The sequence below is a fragment of the Numida meleagris genome, chromosome Z (genome assembly GCF_002078875.1).
Source record: "Numida meleagris isolate 19003 breed g44 Domestic line chromosome Z, NumMel1.0, whole genome shotgun sequence".
In the NCBI taxonomy this organism is placed as follows: domain Eukaryota; kingdom Metazoa; phylum Chordata; class Aves; order Galliformes; family Numididae; genus Numida; species Numida meleagris.
Window position 1 is genome coordinate 66,579,597 of NC_034438.1, and position 19,909 is coordinate 66,599,505.

Sequence of the window (19,909 nt, forward strand, 5' to 3'; positions counted from 1 at the left end):
AACCCACTCTTGAGTGAAGATCTGGTTTGTTGGACATGCTAGCTTATTGAGTTTTGTCTTTCAGGTTTTCTTTTGCTACTGATATTGCCCAAGGAATGGCCTATCTTCACCACCACAAAATGTATCATGGACGGTTGAAGTCTAATAATTGTGTAATAGATGACCGATGGGTTTGTAAAATTGCAGGTAAAGAGAAGATAAATGAAAATTCAAAACTCTCTAGGTAGCCTGCTAATGCATGTAGATTTCACACTTGAAACTGCTCCCAAGCACCTTCATTTTGACATTTTTTGTGAAAATGCTGATGTTACATGATCATGTCAAGCCTCTCCTTTAAAATGGGTTACTGCTGCATGCATCAGATTCCGTAAGTGATGAAGTCTGTCAACATCAGTCTGAACAGAAATTCTGTCTCATTCTCAGTTATGATTCAGAGAGAAAACTTTAGCAATGGATACTGCTGTAAAGACATGCAGTATTGCTGACTGGTAAACAGAAGGTAGTTCATGGAGAAAAGCAGACTCAACTCAGCTTTTCAATCCTGTACACAAAACTGAATTGTCTTCTCCTACAGTTGGAGCTGCAGGTCACCCTGCTCCTGCAACAGGAAGACAGTATGTAGGGACATGAAAACCACTAGAGGGTCTAGAATATTCTGCAAGTGGCAAAGGACTGGAAAAATTTTTCATCTCTCCCCAAACTAGTTATTACACCCTGTAATGTGCAGGCATCTTACAAACAACAGCAGTAAATTTATCTTTCAGATATTTATCCTAAGAATGAAGCCCCTACAGAGAGTTATGGCTGCTTCTCTACCACCTTTAGTATCCTTCTGCTTGCAAGAATGTGCTTTGCTTAGAGCCTTTTCTGAAGAAAAACACAGAAAAATTGAAATAGCTGGACTATATCAGATACATCACATTGGCACAGCACCTCTGCTTTAAATGAGGTCCCCATGAAACTGATGAGAATTTAAATGGAAACACTGCAGGGACTTTGCATAATCATGGTTTATGTGGTTTTCGTAATGTCAAGATGCTCAGAACTAACAGAGGTGGGACCTAATTGGAAAACACCAGTGAGGTCCAATATAGAGAATGAAGTTTTAGGACCTTAAAGTTTTAGGATCTTAATTAGAGGTCATTCCATTAAAAAAAAAAAAAAGCGAACAGAGATCTACCTCCTGCCTCCACATACACTCAGCAGAGTGCTATTTATGTCTAATAGAACAGACATCTGTTATTTTTTTTTCCTCTTCAATTCCAAGTCAGATACTGAGAGCCTCTTCTGTGTTAAGCTGAAAGTATAGTTGTAAAGATGTTTTACTTTTATCTGCCTTTGTTCTCAAGCTAGTGGTGTGCATGTAAAGCCCACCCTGATTTATAGTAGCTCTAGTCTGTCTAACTTGTAATTGCTCTAATAATCTGTCAGAGACGAGGATCGGTGGATGAGTAGAAAAGAAATCTGCGTTTACGTATTAAGTGTCGCACTGAATTGAACATACTACTTCTGAATATAGTTTTATGAAATCATAGAATTATTCTGCTTGGAAGGGACCATTTAGTTCAGCTGGCCCTCTCAAAAGACTGTTATGCAATCTCACCCAAGTATTTACTCTCCAGATTCCTAAATTTCCAGTTTTTATAGAGAGATAGGAGTATCAGGCACACATCATTTTTAGACAGAGATTTGTATTTCAAAGAGAGAAAACTAATTCTTTTAGACATGTTTTGTCAGTACGTACTAATGCATGTGTTTCAGAGAAATACTGACTGGACAGTTTGTTTTCTGTTTTCTCCCGTGGTAGATTATGGCTTGCAGTTGTACAGAAAAGAAGATTCATCTGAGGGGTGCCAGCAGCACTTGATACAGATGTACACAGCTCCTGAAATCCATTCCCTTTTGGATTTTGAACCCAATTCTATGACAGATGTATACAGGTAATTTCCTGTCTCTTTGACTTACTAATTACATCTCAAATCAAGTACTCTTTCATCACTTTTTGGGATCAGAGTATTACGGTCATCCCATGGATGTTCTTGAATGCATTTAGAAACAATAATGGCAATACCTTAGAGTTAATAGCATCAGTTTTCCAGGATAGGATATTTATGCATCTCATAATTCTATAATTAGTGTCAACACATTGTTTTGCTGCATGCATGCAGTGACAGTATTCAGTTTGCAGATAACAATTAGAGCTAGGAAGATAGTGAATAATAATAAGCACTGGTGAATTGCTCTATCCCTTTCCTTCTGAAACTCATTAAGGGAGATCATTGCAAGGGCTTATTTGGATGTCAAGGTTTGCATTGCCAGTGACAGACAGGTGGCAACTCTAAACTTGATAGCCAAAAAAAGCCATTGCAAAGTGATTTCCTATAAAGGAGATGCAATTAGTTTTCAAGCAAAAGGCATTACTGTTGAATTTTTATAGAATAATAATCTAATAACGAAAGCATCAAACTGAGTTGAAAAATACTGTATTAATATTTCTTGACTTTCCCACCAGTTTTCTATATTAAGTAGGAAATAACTGTATTCTTGGTGTATCCTAGTTTATAACAATGATACTTCCTCTGTGCTTATTTCCAGTAATTAGTTAGTTAAAAGCAGTTGACAGGGAAAATTGCAGGATGGTACTGCAAGATTTTTGTGGCTCTTTTCTCTTACTTTTTTTTTGCCTTTTTCCCAGAACAGCAGAAGATTTCTGTTTGCTGAGGAATTTAGTAGCTAGCAGAGCGTAAAGTTCTGGAATTCAAATGGAGCCTGAAATGATGATCATTTCAGAGCAGATGAGGGCATTGTTATTAGCACTACTTATTTAAAACATTTATGAAAGGGTAGATATTATTGTTTTTTTATCAAAAGCTCTGAGTTTTACTCTGGGCTATACTGGGCTACAACAAATGTTTACTGCCTTAAATGAGCATTATGGGCTTTCATTGAAAATTTAGTTGCAGAAACAGGAAATGTTTAAATCTCCTTTTTTTCAGTAGGGATATGTTAAAGTCTGAAGGCAAGTCTGAAGCGTGATTTTGTAAATTGCAAGATTTACTGGATTCATTCACATTATTCCCTTGTATGCTTATAAAATACCTGTACCTGCCAAAACATAATTATTTTTAATCCATTCTATGAGGCCAGATTATGGAACTACTAATTTTAGGTCTCTGTAGTGTTTTTATCTGTGAGCACAAATAGATCTTTTTAATTTACTTCAGAATAGCTCATCTAAAAGCATCTTGTCATCCTGTTGATGTCTCTGGGTATTGTAATTCTGTCCTGTCTCGATCTTGATGTTGTCAGTATGGACTGGCTATATTGTGCTTTACTGTGCTTTAAGTAAGCAGTAATTTAGAGTTATGTTGTACATTGCAGTTTATAATTGCTCCACATTCAAAATGCATTCTCTTTTCCAGAAAATGTTATTTCCTTGGTGCTTGCTTGGTTTACACTTTGCCCATATTCAGGCTAGATGCCATTACTTGTCTTTGCAGACAACCTGGCCTCCTGAAGCCATTCCTTGCCAAGGAGTCCCTTAAAATAGTGCTAACAGATGATTTTCTTACATTATAAATGATTACACAATGCATTTTTGGAAGATTTATTGAATGGTTGCTGAATTTATTTTGCTGTCAGTTCCTGTGTCTGCAAAATCCAGGTTTCCTTTTGTTGTACTGCAGATAATCCTTGCTTGTTACAAAAGAAAAAACCACTAAGAGCTGAAATGCCCAGTCACGGAAGAAAAATGAAGAGATGTATCCTGTAGTATTAGCTGGCTTTTCTTTTTAAGAGAGCTAGTCTTCAGAACCTGCATTTTCACACAGTTTGTGTTCATTGATATGAGCATGTATAAGCCTTCCTGATACCCATGGGAGCTCACTGTCCAGGAAGCAGTGGCCTCATCTTGAAATCCTCAATTTTCAAAATTCCTGTGCAAAAAAATCCAATGTTCCTGAAGATGTGGCCCAAAGAAAGAAAGAGTAGAGACTACAGGAGTGGGACTTGTAATTTTGTGTGCTTTTGCAGATGAATCATTTGCTTTTAAAGTTCTCCAGGGAATGCGTTGGTCAGATGGGAAAGCTAAAATGGAAGTGAGAAGAGGAACATGAAAGCACCTCTTAATTGAGCTGAAGAGGCTGTTTCCCATTACAGTTTCTCCTAGATTGACTTCTCTTGATTTGTAATGGTTATGTGAATCTGACTTGCCACTCTACTAGGACTTTTCATGTGCAGTGCTGCTAAAGTTGAATAAAATCAATACTGCATTCTAATTACTCGCCTTGAAAATCCGAGCTTTGCTCTCTCACTAGGAATGGTAATCCTTTCTACTACCAAATGACTGCAAAATTAGCATTAAAATTTCAACAGATTAGTTTCTACATTATTCAGTATTGTTTATATGCATTATTCTGTTTGCTAGCGATATCCCACCAGAAGTCTAAAAGATTGGTAGCCACGTCCCACTGTATGGCCAGAGTGCTATACTAAGCAGAGCAATCATTAGCAATACAACAGATTGCAAAGCAGGTTTACACATAAGAATAAATGTTATCAAGAAGAGATGCTTGTAGTGAAGTAAATATTACACAGTTTGAATATTTACAGAGGCAAGAACAACTTTTCAGGATAGGCGGTTGCAGGAGTTGCTGGCTTCTCAGAGATGATGGTTTTGAAAGTGATCTGTCGTGAGTTCAATAAAGAGACTGAACATCAAGTTGTTAACACTTTTGTTCCATTCTTTACCCTTGATGAGTGTGTTTAACCTTGGGTTCATCTACAGAGAGTGATGATGATGATGGAGATATCATTCAGAAAGAAGCAGCAAAAACGCTTATTGTTCAAGATCTACTCTGGACACTATGTCTTATCATTAACTTTATGGAGATTTTCCAGAACGGTGATCTATACTGAAAAAAAGACTACTCATTCCTATTACGATTCTGGTTAATCTGATTCTGCCCATTGATTACAGCACCAACCTGTCTTATATGATTGATAGGTATCACGTAGTCCATGTAGCACATATTCCCTATGGATTCCATTAAAGTCCAGAGAAAATTGCTTTGCTGTCCATCAAACTCAAATGTTTAATCTCTGAGACTGATAACTGTGTGAGAAGATTGCTGTTAAGTGGTCAGTGACATCTCTAAAAACACAGAGAAATAACAGATAACAGAGGAGTTGCCAGCCTTCCTTATGGGATACTGTGCTTTCTGTCATAAAATGAGGAAGAATGAGAAATCCTGGAAAGCTGAAATCACTTACTCCATTAACTGTTATTCCATTAAGATTTGTTTTTATTACCCTGCAGTTATGCCATCATTTTACTAGAAATTGCCACAAGATGTGACCCTATGCCAGTAAGTAAAAATGAATTTTGAAGTTTGCATGGTAATTTTGATTCTGTTTTGGTTGAAGATATAATGCAAACTCTGAATAACTGTACTTTTTTTTTTGAAGGAGGGGGGAGTGACACACATTTTCCTCTTCACTTTCTGGGTGCAAATTCAGTTCCACTGGAAAGTGCAACTAGAGCTTCTTCATAAACATATCAGTCTTCCCTCCAGGACTTTAAAGAAACTTTAAAGAAGAGTGTATGAAGGAAATAATTGCAGCTTTAAAATTGCTTTTGTGTTAGCTCTTTGACATTTAATGAGAGGATGAATGCATACCTTAGCATCTTTCTTTTGCTGCAGTAGTTTCTCCTCCTTCCTAATATTCCCAGTCCTGTCAGTGGAGACTTGCACCAGAGAGAATATGCTAGAAGGGCAACTGAGCTGCTTACTGTAAGAAAAATGTCTTTGCGTGGCCAGTGCTGAATGCCAAACACAAAAATTGCACCTTGAAATTGAGATCAGATATTCTGAATATGTAATTATATACTGCTTGAAATAATTTACTTAACAGTAACTCTAACAACTAAAGCTTGAAACTAATAATCTTGCACTTCTTAGGGTTTATGATAATAGACAAATGTAGGCCTCATGGTTTCTCAAAAGTCAGCAAATATCTTGCTAGATATTCATTTCAGATTTGTTTACTTAGTATAAACACTGGGATTAAAGCCTCACAGCAGTGAAAAGCCTTATAAACAAGGCCTCTCATCTTAGACTGAATTATATCTTATTTTTTTTCCCCTCTAAAAAAAAAAGTGATAGGGAAGCTGTCATAAAAAATAGTGATTGTCATAGTAATGTATTTTTGAAAAGCTGTCTAAAAAAACATGCCACTTTTTCAACACTGTTTATCCCTTTTTCTCTAGAAAGATGATGTGCCTTCAGCGGAATGTTCTTGGTGTCTACCGTTAGCAGAATTAATTTCAGGAAAGGCCGAAGATTCTTGCCCGTGTCCCACAGATTACACAGAGGTGAGATACAATATTGCATACAAAAATTCTTTATTGAAATGAATCTAAGAAATGTGACAGAAGTTTCATGGCAATATTACTGATGGATGTAAGCAACTGAGAAATCAAGATGCACATCTCAAACAAGAAACAACTAAATTGATTTCATATCCTTCGTAGAAGAGCAGACATCCTCCCAAATAGAAATTTCAATTGTCCCCTTAAATTGTCAATATAATAAAAAATGTTTTTAAATTCACTCATTGCTTTTTATACATTTTCACTTTATTGTAAAGTGTTGAGTTCCATACATATTAGTAATATCTGTTTAGCTTACAAACAAAATGTTTTCAAGTACTGAAGTATATGTCTCAGGCAAAGTATGAATTCAGTTTGATTCTCAGGCAAAAGTTTGACTTATCAGTAGCCTCAAAGAAAGAAGAAGCTACACACCCTGCCTGTTCAGTTAAATTAGAATAAGGTTTTACAGCATCCTTATTTCAGCTTAAGAGCTAAATAAGTCACCTTTAATGACTTGTAGCAACCTAAATGTAACAAGCTTCTCATAAACAGTATTGCTTTCAGTGGGCAGTTAATGTTATTAAGACAGATTTAAGTCTTTAAGTGCTTGTGCATTTTTTGAATGGTCATCTGATTCAGCAGCATAACAATATCTTAAAGCACAAGATAAGATCTTATGCAGAGTTGGTAGGAGGAATGTGAGCATCTACTTCATGATTTTCCCCAGCTGAATTTCCACGAACTAACATCTTTCATTCAGTTACACAGCACTGATCTGTATAAGTCAGGAGATCTTGGTGTAGCCCTGCCATTTTTCACTGCTGCAGATAAAGCTTCACCTGAACAGCCAGCACCAAGAAAATAACAGTATTAATTAGAAACACTACATGTGCTTGGAATGACAAAAGGCTGTTTGTTTCTTTCATTCTCTTTCTGTGACACAGCTAATCAGAAAGTGCAGAAAAAATAATCCAGTCCAGAGGCCTACATTTGAACAAATCAAGAAAATGTTAAACAAGATGAATCCTAATAAGGTTAACCCTGTTGACATGATGATGACTCTGGTAATTTTAGATTTTTAATCCAATCTAAATTTATCTGCTTGTAATGGCATCTACCTCTGTACTCCTGGGGGTTTGTGGATTTTTATTTTATTTTATTTTATTTTATTTCATTTCATTTCATTTCATTTCATTTCATTTCATTTGTTGTTTAATCTCATGTTTCATGTTTGATGTTTGATGGGAATGCTCTCAGTCAATTATTCACTTCTGGCAGATTAATTGTAACTTGAGCTACAAAAATAAAGCTGCAGTTTTCCTTGAGACCTGGTTTTCCTTCTCATCCTCTTTCTGTCAGTTGTTCTTAACTTTCTCAACTGCTTTACAGCTGAACACTTCGTTTTTGTTCAGTCAAATACTGCTGTTTTTTTGTTCTCTCCCCTATGGCTAGGTGGTGATTTTACAGTGCTGGGGCTATAGAATCCCTGCATGACACAAATATGTTTACACACACATTTTGAGCAGTGTGTCTTAAGCCCCTCAGCAGAAGGAAGAGAATCCTGTTTTCACATCTTGTTGCCTCTTAGAGAGCAAGGGCGCAAAAAAACATAGCATAGCAGGAAAGGTTATGAAACAGCAATGTAAGTTTTTGACAAAAGTCTGAGACTTCTACACCTCTTCAGCCTTGGTAACGTATTTTATTAAACACTGGAAAATTGGTCTCTGTTTTGGATTTGACCTCTAATGTTCATATAGACCTTGAAAACACTGGGATAGCAACGAGCTATCTCAAACCTAGGCCAAAAAAAAGCAGAATAATTCAAATGCTTAGATCCTATCCAACTATGAATTTCTTTCAGTAAATTGATTATTTTGTGCAATTTTCCATGTTATTTAGATGGAGAAATATAGCAAACACCTGGAGATGTTGGTTTCTGAGAGAACCCAGGACTTAATGCATGAAAAACAGAAGACTGATCGTCTGTTGTATAGTAAGTTATGTTGGAAAAAAGCTGGATATTCTCAATAATAATTTGATGTTAGCTGTCTAATTACAAACAGAAAAATCCTGTAATATGTGATTATTTAATAAATAATGCTTAGTTGTGAACAAATTGATACATATGTTTCTTGCAAAGTTTAAAAGATATTTAGCTACTTTTTATATTCCCCCTCTAAAAGTCAGTGCACAAATCTCACAAAGCTTTGACTGGATAGTCTGTAGTGTTCTGGTTTGTTTTGACCTTGTTTGGCTGTCTTTCTATATTATAAATACTGGAGAGTTGCTTTTGGACTGAGGTTACTTTTGCTAGCAGCGTGTCTTCTGGAATTCCTCAGGAATAGTGGGGATGATGAAATAGTCGTAAATCCTAGGAGAGAAAAAGGAACAGGCTGTGAAAGTACGAGATGGTAGAAGTAAAGAAGATAATCAAAGAGATAGTAAACCAACACAAGAGGGATACATTAATGAAGAGTTTACAAAATAAGTTATTAATATCCCAAGTCACCCTATTAGAATTTGACTTTTCTTGGAATGTGTAGGTACTGCTTTCTTACAGCTAAAAAGTACAAGTCATCTGAACTTGCTACCACTGAGATTTACTGTGAATTCTCACATTATCTGCAGAACAGATTTTGATGCTTAAGAGTGCTTTCACCTTCAAAATATTTCACCTTTACAGACACTGTTCTTATATCTTTAAACAAACATGTTATGATTAGTGTGTTCTTTTATCTCTGTCAAAGTATTAACAGTGCTTTACCTTCTATAACAGGTATGTTGCCAAAACAAGTAGCAGATGATCTCAGGCAGGGAAAACGTGCACAAGCTCAAAGTTTCTTAAGTGCCACCATCTTTTTCAGGTAAATAAAAGTGAATGATAGGAATAGAACTGACTCCTTCTGTAGCAGCACCTAGGCTCCTAGCGTAGGTGAAGCTCCTAGTTGAGTACCAAATTTACATCTAAACTACCACTCCTTGTATAGGGTGGCAACACTTGACTGCAAATAAGTGCCTTTCAAAATTGTCACACTCTAAGGCTCTGCCCTAGAGGGCGGTGGGCATGGCACAGCTCCCCAGGGCAGCGGGCACAGCCCTGAGCTGCTAGAGCTCAGGGAGCATTTGGGCACTGCTCTCAGACACAGGGTTTGGGTTTGGGTGGTGCTGTGTGGAGCTAGTTGGACTCAGTGATCCTTGGGGGTCCCTTCCAACTCAGAATTTCTATGATTCTATGATTCAGTTTTTTCATTAGAATTGCTTAAATGAAAAATGAGATTACTGCAGAGCTCTAACACACAGCAGCACATCACTGTAGGTGTTACACACACTTATACGCATTTCACAGGACAAGCCTAAATAAAGGTTCCAGCATTTGGCAATGTAAAGCACACATATCCATCCTTAGAGTCAACATGTATTTACAATTTTTGACGCTTGGTGTCATTATGTGTGCTTGAAGCATCATGTAAATTAAATCTTCTCTTGTCATAAATGGATAGATATTATGTTTTTTCATTGTTACATAAACTAAAATTAGAGACTAATTAGACTGACAGATTAAAGTCTAGCTGTAAAAAAAACAACAGTTTATTCCATTATTAAGCAGGAAGACTTAGGTTAGTCAGTCTCTTTAAATGGAAAGGGTGTTTTTTTAGTTTAAGTAAACGTTTTAAGATATAACTATTCTGTAAGATCATCAGCCCAAGAGAAAACGAAAAAGTGAAGTCTGAGCTAATTTCACTGAGAAATTATTTTTGTATGTCTAGAATTACCAGACTTCTATGGTTAAGACAGTAGGTATGTTCTTTTTGTTGTGTTTTAACAGTGACATTGTTGGCTTCACCCAGCTATCCAGCAGCAGCACACCTTACCAAGTGGTAGATCTCTTGAACAAGCTTTATACCACTTTTGATGAAATCATAGATAACTATGATGTCTATAAGGTGGAGACGATAGGAGATGCCTGTAAGTTCCTTGAACTGTGGAAAATGTTGGGACATCAAGATAGAGACTGATGACAAGGAAGAACAGGTGAAGGAGATTTGGAAAGCTTATTACCACTGGAAAGACACACAAAACAAATAGGCAAGAAGTCCTAGCACAGCCCCAGCAAACTTTTGGAACATCTCCATGCATGTATTTCATCATTTCTACAGTTGGTAAATGTTGTGGTTGGGGCATTTGGGTACAGCAAACAACCCCTGTTCTTTATTTGGTTCCTGTGACTTGGAAAGTCTGACTTTAAATCTTGGAAACTGACTAATCACAGTTGGCAACTTTTGTTTCACAGGAACAAAACTGAAAAATTTACCTTCTATATGGGAACATAAATGCCATTTCCTAGGTTATACTATCTCTATGTTTTTTTGGTTTTTGTTTTATTTTTCCGCAAAGACTCTGACAGCCTTCTCTCCCCTTATACTCTGTATGGGCTTGGCTGCCTGTTCTTTTGGATTTTTAGGAAAAGATTATATTTGCCATCATGGAAACCTGCTGGCAACTAACCACTATTAAAGCTGAGTTCCATCCAAAACTCAGCAGAATCTGGCACAAGCTTGGGATGAGACAAACAGGAATTCTTTAGATAGTGGAGAAGTCAAAAAAAAAAAGCACTCTTTTTTCTGTGATATAGTGTCTGCTTTATAGGGCATGGAATTCTTGAAAAAATGCGAGAGTCACCGCCAGTAGGCATAGGAGAGGGCCTAGTGGGAATCCCACTACCAGTCCCATTTCAAAGATCCTCAGAAGAGGGAGGGGGGAGGAAGTGTAGGAAAACTAAGAATGAAATCCAAAATTTTTTCAGTGGCTGGCTGTATCTGCTTAGTAGACACAGCTGTGCCTCAGAATACAAAGGAATAGGGCTTCTTTTGTATAATGTTGGCACTTTGATAAGCATGTGTATAATGTCACAGGTTAACGTAGTTGCATTGTTGTGTTAAGATATGGTTGTGTCGGGAGTACCCAAAGAGAATGGGATCCTTCATGCTGGTGAGATTGCAAGCATGGCTTTAGACCTTGTGAATGTCTGCAAGACTTTCAAGATCCCACACAAGCCCAACACCCTCCTGAAGATAAGAGCGGGAATACATTCGGGTATGTTGGAGGACTACAAAAGAACTCCTTTCTGATTTATCAAATGTTTTTGTAGTTGTGTTTCCTCTCCAATAAAAATGAAGTATATTTCTCAACATGGGATGGAACACTTCACAGAGGTCATCTCAACAGAATAGATTACTGGGTACATTGGGTACATAACGATGGCTCCAATACCTTCGTTGTTGTACTTGTCCTTCTCAGCTGTTCTCTCAAAACAGGGTGTTGCTTCTTGAGTCTTCAATCTAGCCTTCATTCTCAGACTCTCATCTCCCTGATCTAAGCTGATATGTGATTGCAGTTCCTTCCTGATAGACAGAGTTGGGTATGTGCTACGCAGTCCAGCATCTGCAAGTTGAGCAGCTTATCTGGTCTCAGCAGGAGGTCAAATTTTTCATAAACCCCCTGGGACTGAAGAAATCAAAATTAATATTTGAAGGACACAGATATTTTCTGCCTTCAGCAGGATCAGGTTATTTCCTACTCCCAGTTTTTTACATGACTTGAGGGTGTTGTGTGTGTAGCTCCTACTGGGGGGATTCCTATCTCCTTATCCTTCAAAATATTATTTTGTGGTGCTGAAATACAGTTTCTGCAGGTGCAGAAATTCATGCACTGTACCTTTATCTCATCCTCACTTCCTCCACCATTCTCTTTCAAGGCCTTTTTGCACTTTCTTCCATGGTGTCTGGAAGCCATCTGTAAACCCGTATGAGACAGTACTGACACTTATTTATCCTTATTTATCAATAAATGAGAAATAAGGTAATGTAGGAAACAGCTAGGAGGCTGTATGGCTAAATGTATGATTTAAAAACACACAATATCTTTTTTCTCCATTTCTTAAAAAGGAGCAGTTGTAGCTGGGGTTGTTGGGACCAAGATGCCACGGTATTGTTTATTTGGGGATACTGTGAACACAGCTTCCAGGATGGAATCTACCAGTGAAGGTAATGAGGAGCAAACTGCACATGCAGTTTTGACCATCCTTTATTGAGTATTGAACAAATGTTATGCTGTGTAACTTTGAGTCCTGTACTGTTTAAATAACTGCAATTTCCATAAGAAGGGTGTTGATTTCTGGATCCATTGCCTATGGGGAAAATTGCCAATGCTTTTCTTTAAAGCCTTTGTAACAGCATCCCCTTAATTCCCCAAATCTGAAAGGGGCATTTTCATGGCTTTGAAGTTCTCTACAGTAGAAAACAGTATACAAGAAACAGACTTTACCGAAGATCACAAAAAGGTATGTGGGTATGTTCACTATTTTGATTCTTTCCTGGAACCCAGCTGAATTTATAGGAAAAATACTTTATGAATTCTTTTTTTTTTACTGGTAACTTTCTTCTAATGGAGAACACAGGAGATAGCAAGACACCGTGGGAGCTGTGTCTGTCTTTAGACAGTACAGAAGGTTATGTATCTCAGCAAAGAGACGAGAGAAATCTCTGTAGAATAAACTACAGAGATAACTTCAGTTTCACTTCTTCCCAGGGGATATCAGAGCCCCATGTTTCGTTAACAAGCCAGTATGAGTACCTGAATCTCAGCATCTGAAATATTTTAGCCTGAACTACAAGAACTGAAAAAAAAAAAGAATGAGGGATTCAAGACCTGGCATCTTGTTTTTGTTTCTTTCATTCATGCAATGAAGCCAAATAGTTTTATGGCTCACATTTCAATGCTTTCTAAAAGGACTTGAATTAGGGAGAATCCAAAGTGTTTTTAAGTTTCAGGATACAAAGTGATCCACTAAAAACAACGCAGGAAGGCAGAGGAGTAGCCCTCTGCTGGATGGCTTTGGTTTAGCCTAGGAATTTGAGAAATCAAGCAGGATCCATTCCTTCTCACCATTACAAATGTTTGTCCAAAACAAATGCTATCCTGAGTGGAACACACGTAACTTTTTCCCCTTGTCATTTTTCTAAGTAACTTCTCTCCTACTCATCCTTTCAGGCTCCCTGTATGATCTGGTGTCATTGGAATGGTTTTAAAAGTGACGATTTCAAAATCTGCTTCCATCATTCTTGACATTTTATCTTTTAGTCTGTATGCCTATCTCCCCTATGGCTCATAATCACATAAAAATTAAATACAGAGTCAGAGATTATTATCTTTTAAGAGTTTATTTTATCCCCTTCTTTCTCTGGTCACATACATCTGGAGATCTCGAAATATGTTACCATGTTTTAACCCCCCAATGATCATTGTAAAATAGATGAGCTAGTAAGCATTACTAGCAATGTAAATTATCATTTCTGTCAGTTGGAATCTGAGTGCTAAGTGATATGTTCCAAACCAAGATAAACTATTAAAGTATTAAATATCTGCTGGAAAGAATGTTTCAGATATATGTATCTGGATATGTTGAAACACTCATTACTAATCTACATGGAGTATCTTGAGTCTTTCATCAAAAAGCATTTATACAAAAAGCAACCAACAAACAGAAATTAAAAAACAAAGTGGAATTATGGTAATACTACCCCTTCCTCCTGTTTTTATTTACAGGCTTTGAGGCAGAGCAAGGATGAAAGTATCTTTTATGGTTATACTTTGCTGAAAACCCTTTGTGTAAAGAAGGCACTGGCTCTTTATAAACCATGAGGTAGTTTAATATGCATTCATGGTTTTCTTTACTAGGCAAAAGGGTTGCTTGCCAGTAATTTCAGCCAGGAAGCTAAGAAGAGTAGAAAAATAATATTAGATGCAGGATGTGAAGAGTAGTGTTTGCTGACAGCCACTTATTTGTCCTGAGATGCCCTCACAAAGAGGCCGGGGTATTGGAGCATGTGTGTGTGAACATTTCAAATAAAGGGATGGCAGCAAAAACATGAAGAAAGTAAGGGAATGTTCATTAATGAGTCTTGAAGTCTATGGTACACAGAAGGTATAGGTCTGTCCTGAATGGTTAAATCGTGATAATAATATGACAGTTGTCTCTTTTTCCAGCTCTTAAAATACAGTGCAGTTCAAGTGCATACCAGCTGTTGGAGCAGATCGGAGACTATGTGTTAATATGTCGTGGGAATTTACAAGTCAAGGTGTGTATGCAACATTTACGCTCAGCTTTTCAGAGAGGAGAGTGTGAAAGTACTCTGGATTTCTGGAATTTTAACCCATGCAGTCCTCTATGTGTTAAAGTCCATGGTTGAGATTATTTCCTGCCCCTTAAGAGAGGTGCCTTAGGCATTAAATCAGGATAAGTCTGGTAATTCAGCGAATGAAGGGCTAAGCCCAACTTGGAAGTACTACTTGACAAGTAATTCTGCCAAACTCCTTGAAATAAAAGAATTCAGTAAGGAACATCATAAAAAACAACATTTCTATAACATGACTAGTGTATTTCTGGATGTAGCTTTGGAGGGAACTTCAAAGAATTGTTTTAATCCATGCTGCTGCCACTAGCATGCTATTTTTTAAGGCAAGATTTTGTGTCTCAATCTTCTTATATATAAAATGTGTGACAGACACATCAGTCTCCTTTTGGGACCTAATTTGAGGTGTAATTAAAAGATTATTACACAAATGATAGGTAGTATTGCAGCCTCATGACTCATTTTCTTCCTTAGGGGAAAGGAGACATGATAACTTACTGGCTTGAAGGTAAGAAAGCGTCTGCCACTCAGAAGACAATCCCCAGCCCATCTGTGACTCTTCAAGATCCCAACAGAGCTTCGTTTAGTTTGATACCAGGTGTCCTTCAGAGTGACCCTATCTCAAGTCCTGCTTACTAGCCACTCACTGACTCCAATATCCAGTCTGCTTTCAGTCTGTTAGTTGATTCTTCTGATTCAGAAAGTGAGAAAATAGAATGCTCCTTTGGCCTTGTGGATGTCGTAGCTCAGACTGTCTTCTGTTGCCACTGTTACTCTAGTGGCAAGAAAAGTACAAAAAAAGCAAAAACTCATTTTGGGAAGTGATACTTAACACTGGCAGTTTCACCAGCTGTTTGGGCAGAAGCTAGCTCTCAGTGTTAACTGTTGATTTGGTTTTGCCAACAGCCTCCATCCCTTCACAACCAGGTGGCTGGCCAGTCCAGACTGTAGCAGCTCCCACAGAAAAGAAAGAGACAGTGTAGTGTTGCTGTTGAATAGTCTGATAGACCTTGTGGGTATCATTGGTTTTGTGGTGTAAAAGGAAAAAGGAAACATAGATTGTGTCAGAAAACAAGGCCCAGTGAACAAAGGAATGAAGCCGTGCAAGCATACGGATACAAGTCCAAATGAGAATCTGGGCTCTTGCTTCAGTCTCTCATCACCTGGAGCACAGAAAGAAGAATAAGAAGAAAGCTTATACTGCGTAGCCTCAACACTTAGTGGTACCTTCCATTTTACTACAGAGATCTGAAACTTCAGGAGAGAAATGGAAAACATTACAAGCTGTTAAACGGAAGACAGTCCATTACGACTGCTCTTGTCTTTGGTTGCTCTGAGATATCTCTGAAAAGCTGCACTTAACATTAGCTTGCAAGTAACGTTAACTAATGCTAACTACGTTAACAAAACAACTTATGGAGTTGCTTTGATTAAAGCAGCTGTGAACCTCCTGCTACTGGCTAGATGTCTGACTGTGAAATCAGGAAGGCTTCGAGTCACTGTGTAATTTAGAAAAGGTCATTCCTGAACAAGCATTTCCTGTAAAGGGAGATGCATCACTACAAGTGGAGTAATCTGTTGATGAACATGTTTCTGTAAGCAGTGCTGGTGTTGACTTTCTTTAAAGACAAAGCATATGCATGGTGAACCATGCTTGTACTTTTTCAAGTTCTGTTTATTACCCTCCAGAACTAATTTATTTTTGAAGGGTTTAGTCAGTATAGCTGAACCGATTAACAGTGCAATAGAGTTAGATGTGTGATAGAGGGAAGAAAGCATAAAAAGTCACAGCAGTTTCGCCATAATGTGATCTGGACTGCCCCAAACTAACTGGGAAGAGGTGAGAAAGAAGCACTATAAGTGATGTAGCAGCATTTACTCCTCCTCCTTCTAAATTAGTTTAGCAGACATTTATATGGTGATAAATACTACCTTCAAAAATGAGAAAAATGTTGGCTAGGTTTAGTCTGAGCTACTAAAAAATTATTATTATAAATTGTAGCATCAGGCACAAGACAGGCGAAAATTATTGGCTGGCACAGACTAGAAGCAACATTTGCCTTTCACTTCAGTCTAAATCACACTAGCTGCAACACCTTCCATTTCACTCACAAATAATATATTATTCAAAATAGAATGGAGCATTCTTTGGTAAAAAACTATTTTAAAGGAGGAAAATGAACAATACACAGAAACAAAGAGTGACAGAAACCAAAGTTAAGTAGGAATGTGGTCTATTATTCTGTGTTACTGCACAAACACTGCTTGCTTAAATGTGCATAGTTAGAAGGGTTGGTGTATACCTCACACATGGAAGATGGCAGTAAAGACCTCAGTCAGCTCTGTGGAATGAAGTAACTAGGTAACTGTTTTGACCTAGGATGGTCTCAGTTCCACCTCATCTGTTAACAGAGTGCAAAGATCCCAATGTGAGCCCTGATGGCATCTTGTCCTCTTACTCCTACTAAAAATCAGCAAATTCTTTTGCATATTTTTCTGTTAGAGACGCACGAATATCTTCTTCGTAGTCGGCAAAGTTGCTGGTATCTTCAGGGCCTCTGCGCTTTGGTATGAATGGAGCTTCTACCTTTCTCTGATAAATGGCAGTCCAATCTGTAGCTGCAAACCAGTTGTGGTTCTTTATGTCATTTACACCATTCTGGAGATTTCCGTATCGTCTGGTCGAATCTACCTGGAGTAAATGTCTTCAGAGATCCCTTAGGTCTGAACTGAAGCGTGGTGGGAACTTCACCTTGCCAGACAAAATCTTGTCATAAATTTGAATGGGTTGATCTGCCAAAAATGGGGGATATCCAGCTACCATTTCATAGATTAACACTCCTAATGCCCACCAATCCACTGCCTTGTACCCCTTGCTGATAACTATTTCAGGTGCCATGTATTCTGGAGTCCCACATAATGTCCAAGTTCTTCCTTTTACTCTTTTTGCAAAGCCAAAGTCCGTGACTTGGATGTGTCCTTGCTGATCAATTAAAATATTTTCAGGCTTTAGGTTCCTGTAGATGAAGTCTTATGAATGGAGGTACTCAAATGTTAGCACTATCTGAGCTGCATAAAAGCATGCATGTGGTTCACTGAACCTTCCGATTCTTCTTAGATGTGAGAACATTTCACCACCAGGAACATACTCCATTACCATGTATAAATTAGAATTGCCCTTAAAAGAATACTCCAGTTTTACAAGGAAAGGAAAGTTCACTGCTTCTGATATTCTCTTTTCATTCAGTGTGTGTTCTATCTGCTTCCGTTTGACAACTTTCTGTTTGTCCAGTGTCTTCATGGTATAATACTGTTCTGTGGCCTTACACTTCACCAGCATGACTCTCCCAAATGATCCTGTTCCAAGAGCTGTGGAGTCTCCTCCTCTGGAGATGTTCAAGACCTACCTGCACGCCAAGCTGTGCAGCCTGCTGTATGGGGCCTGCTTTGCAGAGGGTTGGACTTGATGATGTCTAGAGGTCCCTTCCAGCCCCTACAACTCTGTGATTCTTCTTCACCCTCTGTTCTGTTACTGATCCTGAGTATGTTTACAAAAACATTCACGTAGAAGCAATTTTTCTGGTGTAAACTTATGTAGCTTAAATAAGCAGCTGACTAGTTGTCCATGTACCCATACAGTTAGCATACTTTTAATGCTGAATATGTGGTACATGATAGTAATAAGAGATTGACATTAGTGCCTTCTTCACCTTCAATGGGAAGTAAATGCAGCAATAACATTAGATTTTTCCAGGACACCTACCAAGTAGAAATAGAAACCTAAACTCTTCTAAAGTCCACAAAAGAAGTAAAACATTCTAAGCAAAATTCTGTCTCAGAAGTCAATGGGAATACTGCCACTTGAATGGGACCAAAATTTCAGTAAGTAACACATGCAGAGCTGATCTTACCACTTAAGATCCCAATGTGGAAGCAGTTATAATTTTAAAAATGATGAATTTTAAGTTGATTTCACAGTGTTTGTTCTTTTTCAAAACTTAAAAGATTCCTTTCTCTTTTTTTGAATTTTGTATTAGTATGTGATACAGTGCAGTTACTTTATTTGTAATCTTAGCAAAATAAACCTTTCAGTTATCCAGAGTCCAGTGCTGACCTTTCATAAAATCATCTCCTTTATCCTAATGCTGCCTAGATATTGAAGCTCTCTTCTGTATTATAGTTCAACATGACGCATAATATAGTTAAAATTATTCTTTTAATGAGTTAACGTGTTTTAAGCTTTTAGGAAAGCACGTATCAAAGGCTCTTTTATCAAATACAAATGTGAAAGCATGTTCTTGATGTCCATTTGTCCACTGCAGTTTTGATTCAGCTTTAATCTGCTTTGTATTGTTTTTAGAATTAAAAGCTTAACAATTAATGTGTTCACAGTCTGAATTTTTCTATATATAAGCAAATGCTGAGTGGCCATGAGCACTGTTGGATTGACAGCCGTCATTATAGATCTTTGGGTAGTGTTCAAATTCTGCTGAATATAATGCAGGGATTCTTGTTGACTTCAAGAGGTTTAGAGTCTGTATGGTTACCTGCAAAAGAGGTGCAGCTCGAGGAGAACCAGTGTCAGCCTAACTCTAAGCGTTTTCTCAACCTCTTGATTCTCTCCTTGAAAAAAGGATTTCCAGAATGAGAACTATGGAATCTGTGGCATCTCTCCTGAGACTTCACATAGCAGTCCCCATTAATGACAGTTTGTTCACTGACTGAGACTGGACTGTTTGTCTTCCAGAATACAGAAGCAATGACAGTTATAGATGCAAACTGAAGTGTCCTCACTCAATTGGCAAATCTTTAAGATTTATTTCACACATTTTGAAAGCTATTGTCAATGACTCTGATCAAATGTTAGGAAAAATTTCTCCTCAGGAGTGGTTAGGCATTGAAACAGGCTTCCCAAGGAGGTGGTGGATTCATCGTCCCTGGAGGTGTACAAGAGATATGTAGATGTGACACTGAGGGACATGGTTGAGTGGGCACGGTAGGGATGGGTTATGGTTGAACTTGATGTTCTTAGAGGTCTTTTCCAGCCTTAATGATCCTATGATTCTATGATTTATTGACTACAGCCATATTTCAATGCCATCTACCAATAGGCAAGTTACAGGAACACGAATGCTAAGCAGCTACGCAGATTTTTACCAGGCATCAGATACAAGCAGCAATCATTAGATGTTGTACTACACAGCTAGTTCAGCAAAGGTGGCTGCAGTATAAAGGCTGTGAGGTGTGCCTTGCTTTTACCTCCTGGAGATGACATAGCTACACAGACTGCCCAAGAAATAGAGCAAGGTCTTGCAGCTACTCGGGAAGCTACTGCCTAAAGTCC

General features: G+C 37.8%; 1 protein-coding gene and 1 pseudogene across 1 annotated transcript in view; one reads left to right on the forward strand and one right to left on the reverse strand.

Annotated features, from left to right (window-relative positions):
- Positions 1–18,946, forward strand: part of LOC110390071 (atrial natriuretic peptide receptor 1-like) — a 44,652-nt gene extending 25,706 nt beyond the window's left edge. Inside the window, exons 13-24 of the mRNA XM_021381246.1 lie at positions 65–186; positions 1,808–1,940; positions 5,318–5,366; positions 6,269–6,373; positions 7,318–7,437; positions 8,273–8,366; positions 9,150–9,237; positions 10,200–10,339; positions 11,315–11,467; positions 12,319–12,417; positions 14,420–14,511; positions 15,040–18,946. Of these exons, the coding sequence (XP_021236921.1) occupies positions 65–186; positions 1,808–1,940; positions 5,318–5,366; positions 6,269–6,373; positions 7,318–7,437; positions 8,273–8,366; positions 9,150–9,237; positions 10,200–10,339; positions 11,315–11,467; positions 12,319–12,417; positions 14,420–14,511; positions 15,040–15,204 (1,360 nt within the window). The 3' untranslated portion in view covers positions 15,205–18,946. The remainder of the gene's footprint in view (positions 1–64; positions 187–1,807; positions 1,941–5,317; positions 5,367–6,268; positions 6,374–7,317; positions 7,438–8,272; positions 8,367–9,149; positions 9,238–10,199; positions 10,340–11,314; positions 11,468–12,318; positions 12,418–14,419; positions 14,512–15,039) is intronic.
- On the reverse strand, positions 17,002–17,944 carry LOC110390072 (annotated as a pseudogene).